This window comes from Neolamprologus multifasciatus, chromosome 3 (genome assembly GCF_963576455.1).
Source record: "Neolamprologus multifasciatus chromosome 3, fNeoMul1.2, whole genome shotgun sequence".
NCBI classification, from domain to species: domain Eukaryota; kingdom Metazoa; phylum Chordata; class Actinopteri; order Cichliformes; family Cichlidae; genus Neolamprologus; species Neolamprologus multifasciatus.
The window spans coordinates 38951743-38974480 of NC_140441.1; the positions used below are offsets into that span (position 1 = coordinate 38951743).

Below are 22738 nucleotides of genomic sequence, written 5' to 3' on the forward strand. Positions count from 1 at the left end.
AAAGAAGAATGGTACTTTACTGGAATTGTTGCTTCTGTTGCTTATGTGTAGTTATGATAGTTCTTATATTATCCTTTGTCTATTTATTCATGCTCTGTCCGCTCTGCTGCTCTAATAATGTGAATTTCCCAACTTTGGGACTAATAAAGGCCATCTTATTTTATCTTACAACTAAAACACATTTTATTAAGGGATTGGTCTTTAAATATTTTGTAAGTATTCAACAGGCATTTACTGGAAATTCACTGGTGTTACTGTAATAAGGATGTGGTTCATTTCTTTGCTGTGAGTGTAGCTGTGAAACCTGCTACACTGGATCTGCTTTACTTTAGGTCAGGTTCATGTAATGTTATTTATTTATACCTTGTCACATGTTAAAACAAATGTAGGTTGTTGTTGCCCAATGTGCTAATTAGAAGAGGCGTAAAGGAATCTTGCACTTCAACATTAACATAAGTGATTTTCTGCCAATAGTATACTTGAGACTAAAGAGAGTATCAACATGTAACATGCATTAAAAGAGACCTTTTGACCTTCAGTATTTGTCAAATGTAAATGAAAGCAGAGCACTATAAACCAGATTGTTTATAAATCATCATCATCATGTTGCTTAGCAATCTGCCTGCTAAACTGACCAATTTTTTGGACAATTTTATTTCTGTATGTCTTATATATTATGACATCATCGTGTTGCCTAGCAATAAACTGGAATCACAGGCCAAACAATACTGTAGCATGGGCATGTACTGGTTGCCACCATAGGCAATTCTTCAGTTCAGTTCTTGCTTTGTGTGACTGTAATGCACATTCAGTTTCATTTTTAAGCATTTGGTCACTATAACTATTGTTGGTATGCTGAAAAACTTGTTGAAGACGTGCGCACGAAATATTCTTGGGTAAGTACAAAAGAACCTGCAAAACAAGTCAGGGCCACGCCATCAGCCGATAAATGGTAAAATAATCCACCACCACTACCTGAAAGTCAGTCAAGCGGTGTCAGCTGAGGTTGCCTTGTCCTGTCTGATCTCTTCAAGTAAAGCTGTGGTAAGACGCTCATGTTGTTTCTTTTTTAATGAATAATTGGATGGTGTAGAATCTAAATGTCTTCAAAAATGTTATCTAAAAATAGAACAAAAATGTTTGCTCCAGTGCAGAAAAAAACCCTCCAGCTATATTTTTCTTTGAGTTACTTTCGCTGTTGTCAGCCCTTTTTTTTTCATTTAACAGAAAGTATGACTTGTTTTCTGTGTTACTGTGTGCCGAGTTGAACCTTATTCTCTATTATTCCACATCTGTCTATGTCAGGAAGGTAAAGTGAGCTAACATTAAATCGAAATGACTAATAACATAAGTGGGGTGGGTTCCACAGTCTAGTGAACAGTCTGTTTCTAAAAGGGCTGAAATTTGATCAGAAACGTGCTAATTGAGTCTGAAGAGGAGGATTTTTTTGTACTATAACATAACTCCTCCAGTATATTTTATACTTGTGTTGTGTTACTACGAGAGAGTATCTCCAGCTGTCCTCTAACATGATTTTTCTCTTTCAGAATAAATCTCAAAAGAGGAAAGCATCAAGATGGCGGTAAGTGGCTGTATGTGCTAAATCATGTATTAGCAGCTTCTTATGGTTTTTGTTGAGTGTTTAATATTATTCCTCCTTCAGAAGAGGAATAATAGCAAATGTTTTAGCAAAATAGATACTGAGGATTATTACAGCAGTATTCAGCTCCTTCTAACCAAAAGGCTGTGATTAAACAGCGTAATACTGCCAAATAGACTTTAGACAGTGTTCAGTCACGTGCCACATTTGCTGTAAACAGACATTTAGAATTTCTCAATGAATCAATTAAAATTATAATATAAACAATAAATTAAGTTTATGATCTCATATTTTCATGAAGAAACATCTAAATTCAATTTTATTTATGTGGCACCAATCCAGTCACCTGAAGGTGGTTTTTATTGTAAGGTAAAGTACCGACAATATTAGAAACAAAACCTAACAATCTCTCAATCCCATATGAATCAACACTTAATGATAGAACCTATTAAAACCTCTTTCATCCTTTCTAACGGAAAAACAAAAGTAGGCTTAAGGAGGGGCAGGCATCACTGCAACCAGTGGGGGACGAGGGAAGGGGAGAAAGCAGAGAGAGAGGACAAAAGGCAAACCATGCCTGACCTAAAAAAAAAAATTATATAGCAGAATAAGATAAGAAAACTAACTGCTTTTCCATATTCAGTCTTTATAGTAAGTAGTTGTGGCCGTGCTAATCCTCTGCAATCCAACAGGGGGTGCTGCAGCAACCCTTACTTACTACAGCCTTGTAGCACACACATACTGTGTTAGTAATTAGTAATTATCCGTCTGCATGTTATATTAATGATGCTGTTGTATATTGTTCATAAGAGCGGTGAAGACACAGCTGCCCCTCCATTTAATGGCAATGCTGACCAGACTGATGAGGAAGACTCAAGTGAAGAAGAAACAGAGGAACAAACTGTAGAAGCTTTACAAGAACAGCTTTGTGAAAAAGATAGAGAGATCCAGGTGTTGAGAGAGATGCTCTTAAGGTCACATATAGGTCAAAACCATGACTCCTCACAACCAGAAGAGAGGGCCCAGAATGACATCGTCATCCTTATTGACTCCAATGGAAGATTTATACGTGAGAAGAAACTTTTCCCCAGAGACAAAGTGGCTAAATTTGATTGTCCAAACACTCAAAAAGCCATTGAGCTTCTGTCAGAGGAGCATCTGGGAACTCCAACCCACATCATCATCCACACTGGCTCCAGTCAGCTGAGGCAAGAGCAGGACAGACTGTCAGAATCTCTGAAAGGAGTCATAGAGAAAGCTTCCAACACTTTCCCCGAGAGCAGAGTGGTCATGTCAGCCCTGCTTCCAATGAAAAACATGCACTGTGACACCATCAACAAGATCAACAGCAGACTAGAAAAAGAATGTGAGAAGCTGCCCAATGTCCACTTCGCCAAACACCCTACCATAAACATAAATTGTCTTTATGATAAAGTCCATCTGTTGAAAGACAAAGTCCGCATTTTTGCCCGGACACTAAAAGACGTGGCTCTCGACAGATACCCATCCACATACCAAACAACTGTACCAGGAAGAAGCAGCTCAACATATATTCAACAACAATAAAGATGTAATTTTAATTGTAATTATTCCCAAAACCTAGTTTTAGTTTGCTATAACAACCTTGGTACAGATTTATTCAAACCAACTTAGTCATCACAAGAAATTGTAATAGTGAACTTCTCAGTTTGTGAGTCTGTGTCTGTGAAAAAATAAATTGTATTTTTGTTCCATATTTAAGTTTATCTGCTTAAAAGCTTGTTGTTGTTTTTTGTCTTACCAAAGCTGTTTAATATATGCTCAAAAATGCTGTTAGTCTGATTGTGATGTATTCAAGTTAGAGACTAAATATTATACAGATTGTGAACCGACAGCATCCACATGCCAGCCATAGGAGACAGACTTCTGTAAAAATTCACCAATAACAAAATCCAGGAAAAAAAGGAGATTCCTCCAGGAAGTTTAAAAAGGGGCGCATGACAGATGCCACGACAACAACAGAGACATACTAAGGCTGTAAACACAACAACACGTGAGAGACGAGATTCAGACTAATTATCAGCAGCTGGAAACAATCAGGTGAATGACAGACATGCAGTAAAGTAACACAAGATATCACAGAAAACTAACCTACAGAGTAAAACAGGAAACAACCTGAGAAGAACACTAACCTGAATACTTGACACTTGATAATAAACCAAATTAAAGATTAAACATTATACAAAGCACATCTCAGAGGTTAAAGGTAACAGAAGCAAACACAAGAAACTAAATCTAATTAACAAACAACAACCAACTGGACTAACTGGACCAAAGAAAGAAGAATAAAGAAACACGACTGATGACTAAAAGCAAAATAAATAAATAGATGAATAAATAAATACATTAAATAAAACAGATTCTTAGAAGCTCATAAACCCTGGGTCCAAGATCCAGGACCATGAAAACATGACTCTTTTTAGTTCTTGTTGTTTTTAATATGACATTTTAGGCTCAGTTCTTGTTTCATTTTGGACTTTAGGTTTGAACACTGAGCTGAGCTTCCTTTAAAATATGTTTTTCATGTGACTTTTCCTCTTTTTCATAAAGGAAGGTTGCTTTCATTTGGTGTTAGAGCCAAATTTCCTAAAGTATATTTTGATTGATATTCTGTTTGTAAATTATTGTACAGATGATGAATGAACATGACGAATAAAAACAACAGCAAGATAATGAAAATAGATGTATGTTTTTATAGGTTTCATTTTATTGTAATTTGTCTTTATTACAAATAATTTATTGTGATGTTTGGCAAAGCATCGTGGTTAACACACCTACAGTTAAAAGCTTTACAGCTCCAAAAGGTTTAACTTTATGTTTTTCTGGATGAAATATTTCAATATTACACATCTACAATCCAAACATTTGATATAGTTTGAAATTTAAGCACTGAATGAACAAAAAACACCCTGCTTTTGACTTATTAGAATTTGTTGTTGATTAAAGTATTACAGAGGCACACGTTCATTCAGTGTTTAATGTTAAGTTGACAGCATCGTACTTTAATAGAAAATTTACTCAAGCATGCTTTAAGTTTTAAAATGAGGAAGAAAATGTGTTTTGCGGGAAGCAATTGCCTAAGTAAATTACATTCTTCACGAGCAAATATGTACGTTTTGAACTTCTTTTCAGAATAAAAATGATTGAAAACAATACTTATAGACATATGAAAAAGGTAGAGGAAGAAAGTATTGGTTTGGTAAAAAAAAAAAAGGGGGGGGGGGCCTTAAAAAATGTACTGTATAAAAATAACAACAGATTACATTGGGACATTTGACCTAAATGGTTTATTCAACAAATATATTTGTTGACACCTTTATCTTTTTATCATTACATCCCTGAATTTAATTACTGTAAACTTGGTTCATAAATGAAGACAATATGATAAAAAATCTAATGAAATCAAAACTATAAAGACAGTGTGTGTCGCTTTTCTTTGTTTGATTCAGACGTTATTGCTGCAATCTGCAACTCATCAGGCTATAATAAACCACCTGCTCTCACAAGTGTCTATTTCATCACATTATAAGCAAAAGGTCCATGTTGATTCTTGACTTAAATAGGAACACATGGTACACATATCGATTACTATATGTGTACAATTGTAAAAACAAAAGAAACGTAATAAATGTTTACAATTTTTAAAAGGCCAAGTATTCCACTCATGTTATTTGAGTCACTGAGACATCTCTTCACCATCTATTTGTGGCCTTTTGCTTTAATTTTGACCTTCGAACAGAATACTGCTAGCACTACTTCAGCAGGATGAAATGACGAATATTGTGGCAATTAGGGATGAGAACCAAGAACCGGTTCCTTGTAAACTAATTCCTTTGAATCATTAGTCTGCCTGCATATCGATCCTGCTTATCTTGCACTCTCTCTACGATCAGCTGATTTCTGTTTGTATGTCAGAGGAGTTTACAGTGTGGAAATGGGCATTACTTTTATTTTTATAGCATTCAATGATGAGAGCACGATGGTAAATTGGAGACTTCTCCAGGAGAGAAACAACAGCATTATACTGTTAACACAACTTTGGCTCATCCCATGCACCTGCACAGGCAGCATGCTACCTCTAAGATAGCAAGAACCCAGAGTGACGTTAAAGCTGAGTAAATGCTGACCCACGCTCAGGACCATGCTAAAGTGAGGTGTCATTTGCGGTGAAGCCAGCTGCTGCTGAACTTCAACAGGTAAAAAAACCCAGTGTTTCTACCTGTTGATGTTTCTAAAATAGAATCATTGAGGCGATCACTTTAAGACTCTTTGTGCTGGTTTCATCTTTGATTTGTGCTGTTTGCTTTGTGTTCATACATAAATTCTAAGAGAAAGCTTACATGTGTCATGAGGATAGGGATTTGTGTTGGTGTTTAGGGCTGTAGCCTCAGGTTTATATTGTGAACGGTAATAATGTGAAAGTGTTTTTCAGATAATTTTAAATAGTAAAATTAAAGTAATGAGTAGTATAGCATCTTTATCCTGTTTGTAATGAAGTAATGTACTGCATTACTTAAAAGAAAAGTGTTCTTTGCAATATGTGCAATAATTACTTTTTTCGAGTAATGATCCCAAAACTGATCACAACAAAGAGGGAAAATGCCTCTGACATGTACAAACATTTGAGCATACAGCATGTAATTAATTAGTATGATTTTAATGTCTTTGATATGCTGCTTAGAGATGGTGGTGACTCTCACATTGGAGACAATGAGATTGATAAGTGAAACAAGAATTGGGATTGCTAAATTGTTACCAATGCCCATCCCTAGTGACAATGATGTCCTAGTTGGTGGAGGAGGCCACCTCCTTGGACTGACAGAAACTGATAACAACCACAACCCCATCCTTTTTGCTTTTCTCCAAAACACAGGAATAAATTTGGGGTTTGGAGCTAGGGTTGTGATTTTCAGTAATGATGACTTGGATATCAGTGAATTAAAATGCTACAGCTTTACTTTGACTTTATTTATCCCTCTCTTGGATCCCTTATTGTCCAACTCTTTCTTTTTCTTCTCATTCTTTATTATATTCTGCTCTTTTAGTTATCATTTCCTCTCAAAGCATTGCGCAGACTCCTCCAGAACTCCTCCCTCTTCTCTTCCTCCTGTGGCCACTCTAGGTAGGTGGTGGAACTCATCAGTTTGCGCAGTTTGTAGAAGCGTTTGGGGACATCATCCTTGGACAATGGCTCTAGTAGGATCAAAATGGCCGCCTCACCAGTGGCATGACCATCAAAAAGCCAGAAGTGAGAGAAGTCAAGCTCATAGCGGCACCAGTCAGACTGCACAAAATTCTCGGAGAGGATGAAGACAGTTCTCCGACTGCGTTCGATAGCATTCATGATGTTGTCCACAATCCATTGTCCAGGAAGGAAATCCCGCTTGTGAAGGCAGAGAGTCAACGGCCGGTGGGATGTCGACCTAGTCCCAGAGCTGCCTTCACTGTTGAAGTGAAGAAAAAAAGCAGCTTTCAGTCTTTCTACTTTCTAATTTGGTAAACAGCGTATAAGCCAGAGACTGCACAATCAAAAATAATTAATATACTTTAAAAGTTTTACAATCATTTCATGAGTTTAAATCTGTATGATTTAAAAAATGGTTAACGCAAGAATTTTAAAAACTGGATTAAATTTGCTTTAATAACACATTGTTTTGGACTCAGATCTTGATCAAAGATCTTCCATGTCAAGTGTTCTACATCACCCCAAAATTTAGGTTATTAGAAAATGGAAGCTTTTTAAAGAGGTTGATATACCCAGTTTGGAAGTGTTTCAGTTTATTTAGGTTAAATTGTGTTTGAAACCCAATTTCGTCTTCTTAACCGTCATTAACAATAGCCAGCTACAAACCAAAGCTCTAGTTACCTATATCATGCAGCATTTACACAGAGAGCAGTTTCATTGTCAGATGTCAGAACTACCCTTTTAAAAATGCCAGATAGTTGTATTTGTTCAGAAAAACTACACTGAAACCTTTATTCACTGATGAACACAGTAATGACAATGTGGACACTTTGGCTGAAATTATGTCAAATAATATCACAAAAACTGATGAACTTACCTTGGTTCCTCTAGCTCAGGTACCAAAAATTTTTCCACCCAGCCAGCATCTCTTTCACTGTAGGAAACAAAGGCATCAAAGGATATCAGGGCTTCTGTGTCTGCCTCATCTCTGCGTTGCTGCCGTTGTCGAGAATTACGCTTGGTCTTGAGCCATGCCCAGATCATCTTGAGGTACCAAAAGGCATGGATGCGCCACAGCACCACAGATAGCAGAGTGGCTACAAACAACGCCAAGCCACAGCTCACTGACACAAACAAAACCTGATGGCACATGACAACTGAGAGTCGGACTTGATCCACTGGCTGTCCATGTAGATAGAAAGGGGAGTCACAGATGTAGCTGTCCACTCCATCTGTCAGTTGTATACCTCCACCTCCTCGGAGTTCCAACTGGACAAAGCTGACAAAGTCACAGGAGCAGACAAACTTGTTCTGACCAGCCTGGAGGTTATCGAGTCGCTGGTATGACTGGAGGTCTGTTTTGCCAAACATGTTCAGGGTATTTGACTGTGGAAATAAAATGTGTATCATAATGGACACACTAAGAGGATCAGAAGCATAAACATATGATCTGACTTATTACCTGGATGGTCAGGGTTTGTAGATTAGGGAAGGATAGCCCAGAGGGCAACCTCAGAAACTTGTTGCCAGAGAGATACAGTTCCCTGAGTACAGGCAGAAGTAGAGTGAAATCTTTAAGGTTGTTGTTGCTCAAATCCAGCACCTGTAAAGAATAAAGCATAAGGAAAAAAAATAGGTTGCCAGGTCAATCTGCCAGGTCAATACATGGTCTTCATACCTCCAGGGTTTGGGGTAGACAGGGGGTAATGGCTGTGAACTTTGCCCCGGAGATGTTTAGGAATTGCAGGGTGGAAGGCCAAGGACAGCTTGAGGGCATGAAGCTGTAACCGGTCCTACTAATGTCCAGGTGTGTCAGTTTAGAGAACTTTGTGACCAGTCGGCTCACAGTGGACAAAGACTGGACAGAAATGGGGAATGAAAGATGGAAAGTACTTGTCGTCATCAATCCTCAGAATTCTTGAATGCTTGTAGGTAACGCAGATTTTCAGTTTCATACTTCACCTTCAGAGCATTTCCACTGAAGTTTAAAACTCGAATGTCCTTCAAAGTTTGTGTTGTACCACAAAGCGTCTCCTCCAGAGTCAGGTCCGTCAGAAGGTTGTCAGACAGGTCCAGATACTGCAGGTTCTTCAGCAGATGGGACGTAAGACAAGGCATCACAAACACCTAAAGGAAAGAACCAAAACTCATCAATTGGGGCGACCATGGCTCAGGGGGTTGGGAAGCGTATCTGTAACCGGAAGGTCGCCGGTTCGATCCCCGGGCTCTCTGTCCTGGTCGTTGAGTCCTTGGGCAAGACACTTTACCCTACCGCCTACTGGTGTTGGCCAGAGGGGCCGATGGCGCGATATGGCAGCCTCGCTTCTGTCAGTCTGCCCCAGGGCAGCTGTGGCTACAACCGTAGCTTGCCTCCACCAGTGTGTGAATGTGAGAGTGAATGAATAGTGGCATTGTAAAGCGCTTTGGGTGCCTTGAAAAGCGCTATATAAATCCAATCCATTATTATTATTAATAAGACTGCAAAGTGGGAAGCTGTAAGGTAAGGGGAGAGACTAGTTCCATTAGTGTCTCCCCTAGTATTTTCCTCCAGTTTGCATTACAACTCCAACATCTGTCCACAGACATGTTAGGTAAACCGTTGATTCTTATTTGGCCACAGGTCTGATTGTGAAAACGAATAGTTATCTGTCTCTCTTTGTTAGTCTTGCATCCGACTGGATACCTGTCTCAGGTGTACCCTGCTACCCTATAAGGTGGGATAGTCTTCGGGCCCCTGCATGACCCTGGATTAGCCAAATTAAAGAAAATGGGTGGACAGATGTAAATATTGCATGCCATCTTTGGGTCATCTTTTGCAATCATTTCCATTTCCATGAACAATGCAGAAAACAGTCTATGAACAAAGTATATTGTAGCAACTATCAGGTAAAAAAGTTTCATGTAGAAACTTGAAAGAACATCCAACTACCCTGCAGGCCATTATAAACATGTTTGCAAGTATCCTTAATTTGATTTTATGTCTCCTGAAGAGGTTGACTCTGTAAGGAAAACTTAAAATGAAAGGGATGTGTTGATACAATCTATAATATCAGTAAATAGTTCAACAAATCTCTGGCTTTGATTTCAACTGCACTAGGGTCAGAGAAAAAAAAAAACAAGATGAAATGGCCATCTTCATCTATGGTATGTATAAATAGTATATACAAGTAAAACTTGTAAGCTAAAACCTTTATCTTGAATACATGCTGATCTGAAAATTATCCACATCTTCACACAAACTCCACAAAAGCCAAACTCACAGATGACCTAAAGATACGTAACAAAATAAACAGACCATCTAGGTGTCTGTTCCGATAGACAGATTTGTTTTAATTTCATCTGACTAGTTTTTTTGTCAGCTTAAAAAAATCCATCTTCAACTGAAAACAGTGAACTCAAGGCTTTCAAAATCATAGTTGATCACTGTATGGATATCCTGAAAAAATGTCTCTAGGGGGTAAACTAATCAATATTTTCCATAGAGTTGTTCTCCAAAATGTTACACAAGCAGCATACATTACAGAGCTGGTCACTTTAGAGACTGGCACAGCATACTACAGTGGGATGCAAAAGTTTGGGAAATCTTGTTAATAGTCATTATTTTTCTGTATAAATTGTTGGTTGTTACAATTAAAAATGTCAGTTAACCTCCTAAGACCCAAACTCTTTCATGCCATGCATTTTAAATCTTTCTTTGCTTTTGGGGTGATTGGGACCTGATGAATGTAAAAACAAAGAATTACCAGATTCTTTTTTTTAACCTAATTTTTGTTTCTGAGACAAATGAGATCCACCTATGAGGACATTGGTTTTAAATTTTGATAGAACAGTGGCAGTATAATGTCATCGTAAGTGGATATCAGGCCCTTGTAGAGAAAAATTAAGTATTTTCGTCTAGACATCCCAAAATGTGATGTCCACATATGTGGACGCCAGGTCCTAGAAGGTTAAATATATCATATAGAAGACACACACAGTGATATTTGAGAAGTGAAATGAAGTTGATTGCATTTACAGAAAGTGTGCAATAAATGTTTAAACAAAATCAGGCAGGTGCATAAATTTGGGCACTCGTGTCATTTTATTGATTCCAAAACCTTTAACTAATTATTGGAACTCAAATTAGCTTGGTAAGCTCAGTGACCCCTGACCTACATACACAGGTGAATCCAATAATGAGAACGAGTATTTAAGAGGGTCAATCGTCAATGTTCCCTCTAATTTTTCATGTGTCTGAGCGAACACACAAACTCCCTGAGCGGTCCCTTGGACCACTGTGAGCGACAGCAGACGTGTGCACTGTGGTCACGCCAGCATCGAATCCATCAAAGTTACATGGTTTATTAAAATAATCAAATTACAGCATTTACATTTATGTTTGACTACTTTTAATTAACTGCTTTAGCCCACTGACAATGAAAATGTAAAACAAAAATGTAGTCATTGACCTGTGTAGTATGTTAACACTATTGGAAGTAAAAATAACTTTGAATTTTGAAAACACAACTTTCTTCTTCTTCTTCTTCTTCCGTTTTTTTTTTTTTTATAAAGCTCTGACTTGTATTATGAGTCTGTGGTCTGGGAAAGAGTCCTGTAACTCTCTGTCTGCAAAATACAGTATATAAAGACCAATGTTGGGCAATTAATTATATAGTTACTTCTTCAAAAAAGTAACTCAATTATGCAAACAACAAAGTTTTTTGCAGCTATTGTTTTTTTAAATGCTGCCAAGGCGTTTTTTAAATGAACATTTCAAACTATTTACAGAACAATCAGCTGTTTTGCATCAAATCTGATGCCGCACAAATTATTTGTGCCACTCCAAAAAATAATTTCTGTCCACTATGAGATAAAGGAGAACAACAGCCTGATACCTGCAGGCCTGACAACAGCAGATGTATCACACCTGTAACATTCAGCAGTCGCCTTATTGTTCTGACACACACAACAAAACTATTGACTACACTACACACTAACTACACAAGATTTGCGCTAAACGTCGCAAATCTCTCACATCTCAAAACACCACCGTCACTCCTAAAACTTCCCCCGTTTCTTAACAACTTGCCATATCATTTTTTGATTGGTCGACATCTCCAATGGTTGTACACGTTGTCATTAACGTGGCTTCACTCCACATCAGCCACGCCGCTTTGCTAGCTAAAACTCCGGTGTCGGCACATTAGGATGCTGTCATAGCCTGTCGATGTTGATTAGCTGCGTATATACGAATGTGATTTGCATCATTGGCTGGACTATGGGATAAGGTGGCATCGTTCTAATCCCATACAGAAGCAGCCAGTCACTCACTGACTAACACTGCAAAACAGAATTGTTAAAGTTTTATTTTCAATTCAGGTTAAATTTTTTCTTTCGCGCAACGCAGACTTTCTGTGCGCAGAGACCGTGCCTGCAGAGGGAACATTGTCAATCGTAAGTTTCTCTCCTCTTTTAATTTTCTCTGAAGAATAGCAACATGTGGGTCTCAACACAACTCTCAAATGACCTGACGACAAAGACTGTTCACCATCATGGTTTAGGGGAAGGATACAGAAAGCTGTCTCAGAGATTTAAGCTGTCTGTTTCCGCAGTTAGGAAACAGTAACAGTAACATATTGAGAAAATGATTTTTACCTTGGCGTTTATGACAGACACCCTTCTTGGATACTCCAGCAGAAAACCCAATTGTAGAAGTGAGGTAAATTTGTAGACATCCAGAATTACAACGTTACGGATGTAGAACTCATCTATGCTTCTGTGATCAGTTTGGCTAGCTTTCCCCCACCTAACCCCAACCAAAAAAGACAAGTTCATTGTTATCAATTTCCTGTATAATACACAAACGTTTCTTTTGAACCAAAGTTGCTAACTGGGACATATGCCACAAAGATAATGTGCTTTTTTTCCTACCAGCCTTCGCCCATCAGTGTGACATCTTCTATGGTAAGTTTGGTCAGTGGAACTCCATCTAATACCACCAGGAAGTCAACAATAGCCTCGTCAGACACAGAAATATTATGTAGGGTCAAATACCTGAAGAGTTACAACACAGAGGAAGAATAGGTTGGTTTGTTTCCCAGTTTGTTAGAATATTAGTTTTACCCAAGTAGAAGTGATGTCCATACCTGATCCTCCTTTTGGCTGCCTTACTAAAGGGCTGAACAGACTGAACTCCAATCAAATTGATGTCTTTCAGAATGATGGGTGTCTCAGGATATGACACATCATCAATCATAGACCCAGCCAAGGTCACATTTGTTAGAAAAGGACCATGGAGACTCAAAGTGACATGACCTAGCGGCCAAATGTGTGCTAATGTACCAGCGTCATAGCTGCAGAAGCAAGATACAGAAGCTAAATGTTGAGGATATGTGAAAAGGAAGACAGTATACACAACAATAACAGCATCAGATATTGATTTGTATATTTAGTAAAAGCACATAGAGAAGTGTTGTGTTGTTAGCCCAAATAAGGATAAAAAATCCATAAAAATAGACCATAACCAACACATTTTAAAGAACCTTTTTAAAAAAGTAACTTTTATATATAACTGAAATTATATATAAAAGAGTTATGCCATAAATAGGAGTCTTTAAAGATGTCTCTTAGTTATTCTTCATTAATTTGACACACATTTCTGAAGTTGAGATGGAAACGGTTTCATAAAGCGTGTTGATTCATTAACCTACTAAGTAACTTACTTTAAGCCATCTATAGCCACCTATAAAAAATGTATTCATAGCCTCACTACAGTTAACCATAATCAAAAAAGACTCAAGGCAGTTAGAATAAAGGATACTAATTTGAAGCTACCACCACTAGTAAATACAGTAACTTAACACCACTATCAAAACCCGTGCAAACCTGGTCAGGTTGTTTGCATGAACAGTTAACTCCTCCAGCTGGGTGACTCCAGACAGATCTCCTCTCCTGAGCTCCTCCAGAGAAGGACCTCCAAGGGCCAGCTTCCTTAGTCTGACTAGGGCCCCAAATACTGGAGGAGAACCGAGGTAACTAGATGAGAGCAGAGGAAAAGAAAATAACCATAATGTAATAATGATAATAATAACTTACGTTTTTTTTGGGGTTTTTTTTTTTGTCTTGTCACAATTTTGGTACCTTTAGCTTATTACCTGTATGGGTTGTTGAGTAGGTTGAGCTGCTGCAGAGCTTCCAGCTTGCTGAACCATTTGTGGTTGAGCATGGTCAGCTGGTTGTAAGAGAGATCCAGCTGTTCCAGGCTCCACAGAGAGTCAAAAGCTGATGGATGGATCTCAGCTAAGCCATTGCCTGGAGGATAGTAACATCTATCTTAAAACAAATTGTAAACACATTTTTGATGAAAATCAAACACTGAATTGAAATCCCAGAGCTCGGCCAAGTCTTGTTTGTAGCAACTGGAAAACAAACAAGTAAAAAATAACTGTAGCAGATAAAGGATTTGTAATGACTTGTTACAAAACATCATAATGTCATTGGGAGCCCTTGTTCATGGCACACTTTGTTGTAAAGTAAATATTTAAATGGATAACAAGACTGGATTTGGATTTATCTTCAATTATGGGTGTGATGATGCCATGCACTTAACCTGAAATCACCTTTTCAATGTTTTAAAGTAAATTTCAGGACAAGGTTTCATGGCATGGTGCATAATTTACACATCCAAATGTATATACTTTGGTAGACTTTCACCCAGTCGGACTATCACTACAACATGACTTCTGGCTTCAAATTACATCCCTTATGACTAAAACATGCAACCACAAATCCAACTGACTCCCATTATTTAAAAAAAAAGAAGATTTTTCTCAAATTTTAACTTGCAGCAATACCTGCACAATACAGAGTGAGTAGACAAAACCAGTATTTTGTCCATTGGGATATGCTGATGATCCTACTAGTTACAGAAAAAGCAGATAAAAAGGTTGAAATAGTCTCACTTTTCAAAATAAAATGTTGTCAAAAGAACATTTTTTTTATGGTTAGCTGTTGGTATTCCTCTCACTTTTTTTTCATCACCACAGCTTGCCCCTCCACCAACACCCACTCAATCAATACTTTATGTGTTACCGTGGAGATCAAGAACCTTCAGTTGCATGTGGCCCGTCAGGTCATCGTTCGTCACAGCTGTTATTTTATTAAAGGAAAGATCAAGACTCAAGGCACTGCCTGTTACAGTGGGAACACTGGTGAATCCACTGTGGGAGCAGTTACAGAATAGCTGCTGGTTGCAGTGATCGCAGGATGGCTTCTTGTCGTCTGTCTTCAACCTCTGGCCCCAGCTCTCAGAGAGGAAGAGGAGGACGAGGATGAAGAAGAGAGCAGAGGAGCAGCTGGTTGGACGTCTCATGCTGCATGAAATCAGTGAAGGACATGAAGTTGTGTTTGAGAGGATTTATAAATCAGGGAGAAAGTGAGTCATACAGAACGCAGAGGACCCACACACAGAAGTGAAAGAACAACAGGGAAGAAGCACAATTTCAAAGAGGAAGCCTAAAAAGTTTCATTCACAACACAATTCTGCCAAAGTGAAAGGTGTTATCAGAAAACAGAGATGTCTTCAGCTTGTCACACACCCTACACCTAATGGTTTCATCCGTTAAAGCATAAGCACATGAAGTTTTCAGTCATGTTGCAAATAACAGCCTCCATTCTTATGGCTCCAGGGTATTGATCTTCTTTGAACAAAGCCAGTGCATTGAAATCAGAGCAGGAAGCAACAAATATCATCTCAAAGCATTGGCTTGTCAGCATTTTATATTTAGACATTTATAGAGCAGTTCATCCCATGGGAAAAAGAACGTTTGCACTTTTCACTCCAGAAATTGCAAATGCTTGTCTAATATTTGTGCATTTTTCATACATTAATCACAACTCGATTCATACATTTTTACATATTATGTAATGTTTCAATGTAAAATGAAAATTGTATAAAATATAACACAGATATTTGTAATTGTTTTTTAAAGTTATTTTTCCATACGGAATTTTCCAAATGTTACAATAGAAATATGTAGTATGTAAATTGATGTAAAGGTGGGTCCAAAAAGCCAAATACACCACTGCAAATTTTAAACTAGGCTGCATATCCCATTAGGATCAATTTTTTGTTCTGCAAATTAATGCGGACACACACAAACAGGGATCAACACCTTCACCAAGCCTAAAAGCTAGCTTTGTGGAGGTATGTAATGACAACAGGAGAGGTCTCAGTGTCTCACTCCAACTTTATTAACTGACTCTCAGAACTTCACATACAGTAAGCGCCAAAATCTCCACCCCAGCACTTCCCTTCAACTTGGGTGTGAGTGGAGCCACCTGGTGGTCCGCCACAGCTTAAACATAAAGGTGAGGTTCTAAAGAAAGGCCTGTCAATCTGTTTAAGGTATATGATTTGTATCAAGATTTTGCATTCACGGATGAGCACAGATATAAAGCTGTGGACAGGAAACCGGGGCTAAATGTGATCTGAACAGATGTACATAAATATGGCAAAAATCTGTTTCACATCCTGCAGTGAAGGTCATGTTTCATCACAGCAAAACAAATATCATAGCCGGGGATTTTTGCAGGAATTCGAGGTTTCTTTGAATTCTGTCCCGGGGCTGGAATTATTTACTATTTATGTTAATGGCTTGTGACATAATTTTAATGCATTTGTACATTTCTATGCAGATGATACAATTATTTATTGTGCTCAAACCATCAAGATGGTTTTTAAACAATTACAGCTGGCTTTTGATTTTATACAGTCACCGCTGTGTCAGCTCAGACTGATTTTAATTGCTGAAAAAAACAAGATCATGTTGTTCTCAAATAGAAACAGCATACCTGCAGTACTTACCTCTCTTGTATTTGCTCAAGACAATTTGTGTTGAAACTGTGGCTTCATACAAATACTTACAGTAGGTATTGTGATTGATAATAGTTTTTCCTTAAAGCTACATATTGACCGCCTGATAAACAAACCGAGGCTTAAGTTGAAGTTCTTTTTATGAAATCTTTCACTGCAAGTCAAAGGCTTGTTGCTGCCAACTTTTTACCCCTCCTGGATTATGGTGATATAATTTACATATATCTACTTATTCTCTTCATCCTTTGGATTGTGTTTATAATGGGGCATTAAAATCTATAACCAGATGTAAACCTTTAACACACCACTGTTGACTTGTCCCCACTGTCCTTATTCAGGATGGTTCATTCATATCTTCATATATTAATCTGTTTCTGGTTTTCTCCCCTTTTATTTGTCAGATTGCATGTTACAGAAGCAGTTTAGTCATGACTCAGGACTTTATTAGATTCACCTGTTCATACAGAGCTCATCTCATCTGCCCCGTCTTCATGGAGTTCATCACAGAAGGACTTGCAGCGCTCTCTATTGATTTCACTTGCAGACTTTAAAAATGACCTTGTGATATCATCACATGGAACTTTTTCCTGTTTTTGATACTGTGAAAAGGTCATGCCAAATACTAATTTTTAAGGTTTTTTTTTTAAAACGTCTTTGCCTAATATACTGTATTTCCAGTTGTATTTGAACATTTCAACAAGAGCACTCAGGTAGACCATAACTCCCCATGCCCCTACACATGATGTAGTTCTCAATGTCATTTCTTGTACATGTTTTTTTTTTCAAGTTTAACTCTGACTTTGGGTGCTAAAAATGAAGGTTATGGTCAAATGCTTAGTCAACCCAGGGACTCGTGTCCCCTAGGACTAAACATGTGCTCGTGAACTTTGAAGACGATCCATAAAATGGTGTGGGTATTATAACATTTATACTGATTTTCACATTTGGTGTGACCTTTATCCGATTTTCACCAAAGTTCAGTTAGCTTGAGCTGTTGTTGGTATCTACCATCTACCATACTAAATTTGTGAGCGATATCTTGAAAACTGTGGATGCTAGACTGCTAAAAAACTGACAGACAGACAAACACACAAACAGAAGTGATTATATACAGTATTGCTTCCCTGAACCTGTTTCTTCTTCATTTTTTCTTCTTGTTTTTTTAAAATGAGGTGACTCAGAAACCATTGCATAGGACTGAATATTGACAATAAAGTCCTAATTAATTTCTAATTTATTATTATTCTTATTCTTTTTCAATCCCGGTGATAGAAATGCACTTTCGGAACCACAACTTTCACATTAAATGCAGCTACTCTGCAGTATGTCACTATAAAATTATTTTTAATATTTATCTTTTGGTGGAAGGTGGTGGATGAGACATTAAGCAAACCTTAGTTTGGTGTGCAAACAGCTTTTACTGAGCCTTTTACAGCACTCAGCCCAAGTTCTTCCCCTTTTTTCTCTATCTGTGACAGAGCCAATCAGTGTATGGTATCATCACTGCTGCTGCAAAATTAAAAATAAAAACTGAAACAATCTTGTAAAAATCAGCAAAACTTTACAGCATAAAGTTTTTTTCATGGTTTGTCTTAGGATTCTGTCAGAAGTTTGTCAAAGTCTTACCTTATATTTTTGCCGAGCTGACTGCTGAAACTCATTAAAGACAACAGGATGAGTTAAAGTGTTTTATGACTTCATAAAGAGGAAGTATAAATCTCAGGGGTGACAGCTGGAACCAAGTGTGAAAAGAGGTAGTGAGCGTGAACTTTGGGAGGAAACCTTGTGAGTGCAAAAGTTTAAAAATATATTTCAAATGTACTATTTAACTGTTTTCAGACTTTCTGAACTAAAATTGGAAAATTATATTAGGCTAAGTTGTATCAAGAGAAAAATAAACTTAAATTTAATCACATATACTATTTGTTATCAGGAAAAAAAACTGGCTGGAGAAGTACCAGTATTATAAAATTATTATCATGCACATGGTTTCAGTTCCAGAACATGCTTCAACCGCTGTGTGCACAGTACCATGACCATGATTTCCTGTTTCCTTTTGGCACACATAAACAGCTACCATGCATAGTTTGTAGGCAAGCATATATATTTATATATACATTAAAATTGCACTTCTCTATGTTTTAATATGATGTTACTGGATAAAGATAATTGTAATCATATAAATAATAAATAAAATTTTATATTTATAGTGTACAGTGTCCTGTCTTCCTCCCCTCAACCCGAACCGCTCGCTGCAAAAATGGCCAGACGAGCATAAATATTTTTTGATTTCACACAGTGCTGATGATAGTTAAACTGAAAAACGGGACACAGGCAGCTCTGTTGTACATCATCATCAGTCAGCAGTAAGGGTGTACTTAGTTTTTCACGCAGACTTCTTCTGCATTTTGGCTTACTTATTAATAAATAACCTAGGGCACTGTGTCATACTTGTAGGGAAACAGACATAGCGATCTGTTTCAACGTTTCAAACTGACACCAGTCCATGTCGACAGGGACAAACAATTTGAGAGACTGATGATGACAGTACACAGGGTCATTCACCATTCATTTATATCCTTTTTTTTCTCTTATGGCTCGGGAGTTGATGTATTTATTACTTCTTGGCTGAACTACTGTAAAAGACTTCAGTTAATCCAATTTGCTGCAGCAAGAATACTAACAGGGACTAATATATATTTAGTCCCTGTTAGTCTCCTCAATTGGCTTTTCTTCACGGGCTCCCTGCTAAATCCAGAGATGAATGTATACTCCTTCTCCTCTTGAATAAACAGGTACTATAAGGTCATCCTTAATGACCTTTTAGTACCATATCACCCTATTAGAGCACTTCCCGCTCAGACTGCAGGCGCTGACTTGTTATTCCTAGAGTATTTAAAAGTAGAATGGGAGGAAGAGCCTTCAGTTTTCATGCCTGCTTTCAACCAGCTCCCAGTTTGAGACAGACACCCTCTCTACTTTTAAGATTGGGTTCAAAACTTTCTTTTTTGTTGGCATGATTTCCACAACATTTTTTGGTAAAATCCTCCATGTTGTTTAGCAAAATTACAGGAAACAACCTGTTTTTTTAAACCAGAGTGATGTAAATGGCCGCTTAACACATTTAAATGAAAAATCATAAGACAATAAAAAGGCACAAACATGGTAAATAATTCCAGTACAGTAACTCAAATTACTGGAGGTGAGGACTAGCTACAGTTGCCCATAGCAGCACATGTGTCAATAACAATGCCATGAAACAACTGTGTGGCAGGGAGGATTAGGACCAGGACTCATGAGTCAAGAAATGAACTCAAAGCAGCTTTCATGCTGGAGTCTTTCATAATACAAAACTAAGAATCCAGGGAAACAGAGCAATGGAGCACACAGAACTGAAGGAGACTGCAACAAAGGACAAGTGGAGGCAATAAATATACACCAGGTAATGAGGGCAGAGGGAAAAGGTGGAAAATGCAATGGGAACACATCAGAAATAACAAGACAACGAAAGTTAAATTCACTACAAAGTACATAAAGAATAAAACAGGAAACAACATTGAGACAGAAACTAAAAAAAAATAAAATTCGACACAGAATCAACATTTGAGGAACAATGACACACACCCCTAAATTTTCCTAAAAAATCCAAATTGTGACTATACCTGCATGGTAGTTTGCAATACAGGTATCTTACCACATGATGGGACTGTAGCCTGGTTTGCCTCACAGTTTCTCTAATGCTGGATCTCGTGGTTGTAGTTGCAGTGTTTTCAAGTCAGTGGACATATTTTATAAACAACAAGGAACTGCAACAATCTATTGACCAAAGCAAAGCAATTACCAATTTCCAGTTTCACTTAAAACCTAAAGCCTACCTACAGCTTTATGTCGGCTAGCTACGGAGCCCCGCAGGGGACATGGGAGAGAAAAAAATGAAGACGGACTTTTGCGAGAGCTCGCAAAACTAAGTCGGGATCTCACAAAAGTTGAATTCCAACAATGGCGGCAGCTACTTAGTTGTAATATTACTCTTTCTGGGTCACAAAATACACTTTTAAGATATTTTGAGGCGTGAATGTAGTTGTGTAAACGTCAGATATCTGCTCGGTTTACAAGACATCACATATTTGCAAAAGTGCTCCGACGTTTTCGGAGATCTGACACCCACCATCTCGAAGCTAACGGGAGGTCAAGACCTACTACAGCTGGGAGGAACACCGCTCTCCCGGCACATCGTGCCTCGACCTCCTGGTTGGCTTCGAGCTGGCAGCCTCCGAAGAATGCGGCTAAAACTTTTGCGAGATCTCGCAAAACTTTTGCAAGATCCCGAGTTTGTTTCGCAAGATCTCGCAAAAGTCCGTCTTAATTTTTTTTTTCTCCCATGTCCCTTGCGGGGCTCCGTAGCTAGCAGTCGTTGCCAGTTGCCAGGGAGCAAAATCAAGATGAAAGATTTTCATTTTTGAGTTTTGATCTTATTTGGAAAACAAACAAACAAAGAAACCCACTGACAGCTAAGGGTAGAGGTAAGGGCACCTCCTTCCAGATTCGGCTTCAGTGTGGATGCCTCCCTTTGCTAGCTAAGTTTATTGACTCAGAGCATAAAATGCAGCCGTTTTTTATATAACCATTTAAAACTATTTACAGAACAATCAGGTGTGCTGCATCATATCAGAAGGCACACAAATTATTTGTGCCACTCCAAAAAAAAATGTTTTTGTCCAAACTAAGACATATAGATAATAGAAAACAAACAAACAAAATGTTATAGTATTAACAATAAAGAATTTTTGGTCAACCAGCAAACATTTGGGCCAAAAAAAATTGGATCAGCTGTGGCTAAGGTGGTAGAGCAGGTCATCTGCCAACTGGAAAGTTGGTGGATGACGCTTTACGTATTCACAGACAAGATACTGAACCCAAAGTTGCCTCTGATGCATACATCAGAGCATGTGTGAATGCTAGATTGCACTTAGACATAGATAAAAGCGCTGCATGAATGTGTGTGCTTTTGGGACGAGACCTATAGTAGAAAACCAGCAACACCACCAAAACAACAACCACAACCAAATCCCACTTCTGAGTATTGTTTTAATCTCAGTTAGCTCTCAGGTAGCAGACAATAAATTGTTCCTAATGTGTGTAACCACTGTTCCTTACAGTGGGGAAAATAATTCATCTCTCTAATTTTATGGTAGTTTCAGTTCTCTCTCTCTCTCTTTTTAAGATAGAACCAGAATATGAACAAAAATCCAGTTCCTTAAAATGGAGGAAATAATTATGGTTTCTAATTTTATGGTAGATTCATTTCTCTCTCTTATTTTAAGATAGACACAGAATATCAAAAATGCTGTGGTTAGAAGAAGACAAAAATGCAGGTTGAATTCATGCCAAACAGCTTTGGAGGGAACGTAATGTGGACTGTGACCCAAAGAAGACCACCCCCACAGTCACACAGAGATGGAAAAATGACTCAAAACATACTGGCAAGGTAAGCAGTAGCTAAAAATGAATCACATTAAGCTCATAGAGTGGAATAGCTAATCTTTCGACTTGGTAAAACTTCTGGTGAGGGAGCTGAAGCTTGGAGTTTCCAAGCAGCAGCCAAGAAACCTAAAAGATTTAGAGAGTTTCTGTAAAGAGGACTGAGCCAAAATGCCTCACGACATGTGTGCAGACCTGGTGACCAGCTACAAAAAATGCTTATCATGGTGGAGTTTGGGTCAATTCAGGAAAAGGCATCACATTTCATGGTAAAATACTGTAATAATAATTATGGTAATTTTTATGCTATCAAAATATGAAACAGGTCAATTATCATTCAGCACGTATGTAAAAGTTGAATGTGACGGGTTGTGGTTTGTGGCTCAGCCGAAGGGGAGGGGTGGAGCAGTGGGTTGAGGGATCAGTGCTGGGGAAGGCTGGCTGGTACAGTTGATTTGCATCATGCTAACCACGTCTTCCCTCTTTCCAGCAGCAGCAGGGGCCTGGAGTGGCAGTGTCAGATGAGAGCTGAACGTGAGCTGGTCTGAGTCGGAAAAACAGCCTTCAGCTCCAAACACTC

At 38.1% G+C, this 22738-nt stretch overlaps 2 protein-coding genes across 2 annotated transcripts; one reads left to right on the top strand and one right to left on the bottom strand.

Moving 5' to 3' along the window:
* Nucleotides 1–731: 731 nt before the first annotated feature.
* On the top strand, nt 732–9285 carry LOC146523104 (uncharacterized). The gene is made up of 3 exons (XM_085153857.1): nt 732–1044; nt 1548–1582; nt 2411–9285. Exons 2-3 carry the CDS (start codon nt 1577–1579, stop codon nt 3164–3166), a joined length of 762 nt encoding a protein of 253 aa, XP_085009983.1. The 5' UTR covers nt 732–1044; nt 1548–1576; the 3' UTR covers nt 3167–9285.
* LOC146523105 (toll-like receptor 2) lies at nt 6681–18398 on the bottom strand. Its single transcript, XM_085153856.1, has 12 exons — nt 18304–18398; nt 14895–15175; nt 13958–14114; nt 13689–13838; nt 12950–13156; nt 12735–12857; nt 12459–12609; nt 8787–8951; nt 8503–8682; nt 8287–8427; nt 7702–8210; nt 6681–7083 (listed from the first exon to the last, which is right to left on the bottom strand). Exons 1-12 carry the CDS (start codon nt 18336–18338, stop codon nt 6681–6683), a joined length of 2502 nt encoding a protein of 833 aa, XP_085009982.1. The 5' UTR covers nt 18339–18398.
* Nucleotides 18399–22738: the final 4340 nt, after the last annotated feature.

Excerpts from the sequence above, each read along its gene's own strand:
- LOC146523105 (XM_085153856.1), bottom strand. The coding sequence starts at position 18,338 with ATGAGTTTCAGCAGTCAGCTCGGCAAAAATATAAG. Across the intron at positions 8,683-8,786 it reads TCAGTGGAAATGCTCTGAAG|TCTTTGTCCACTGTGAGCCG; the intron begins GTGAAGTATGAA and ends ATTTCTGTCCAG. Across the intron at positions 7,084-7,701 it reads CCTGAGCTAGAGGAACCAAG|TGAAGGCAGCTCTGGGACTA; the intron begins GTAAGTTCATCA and ends TCACTTCAACAG.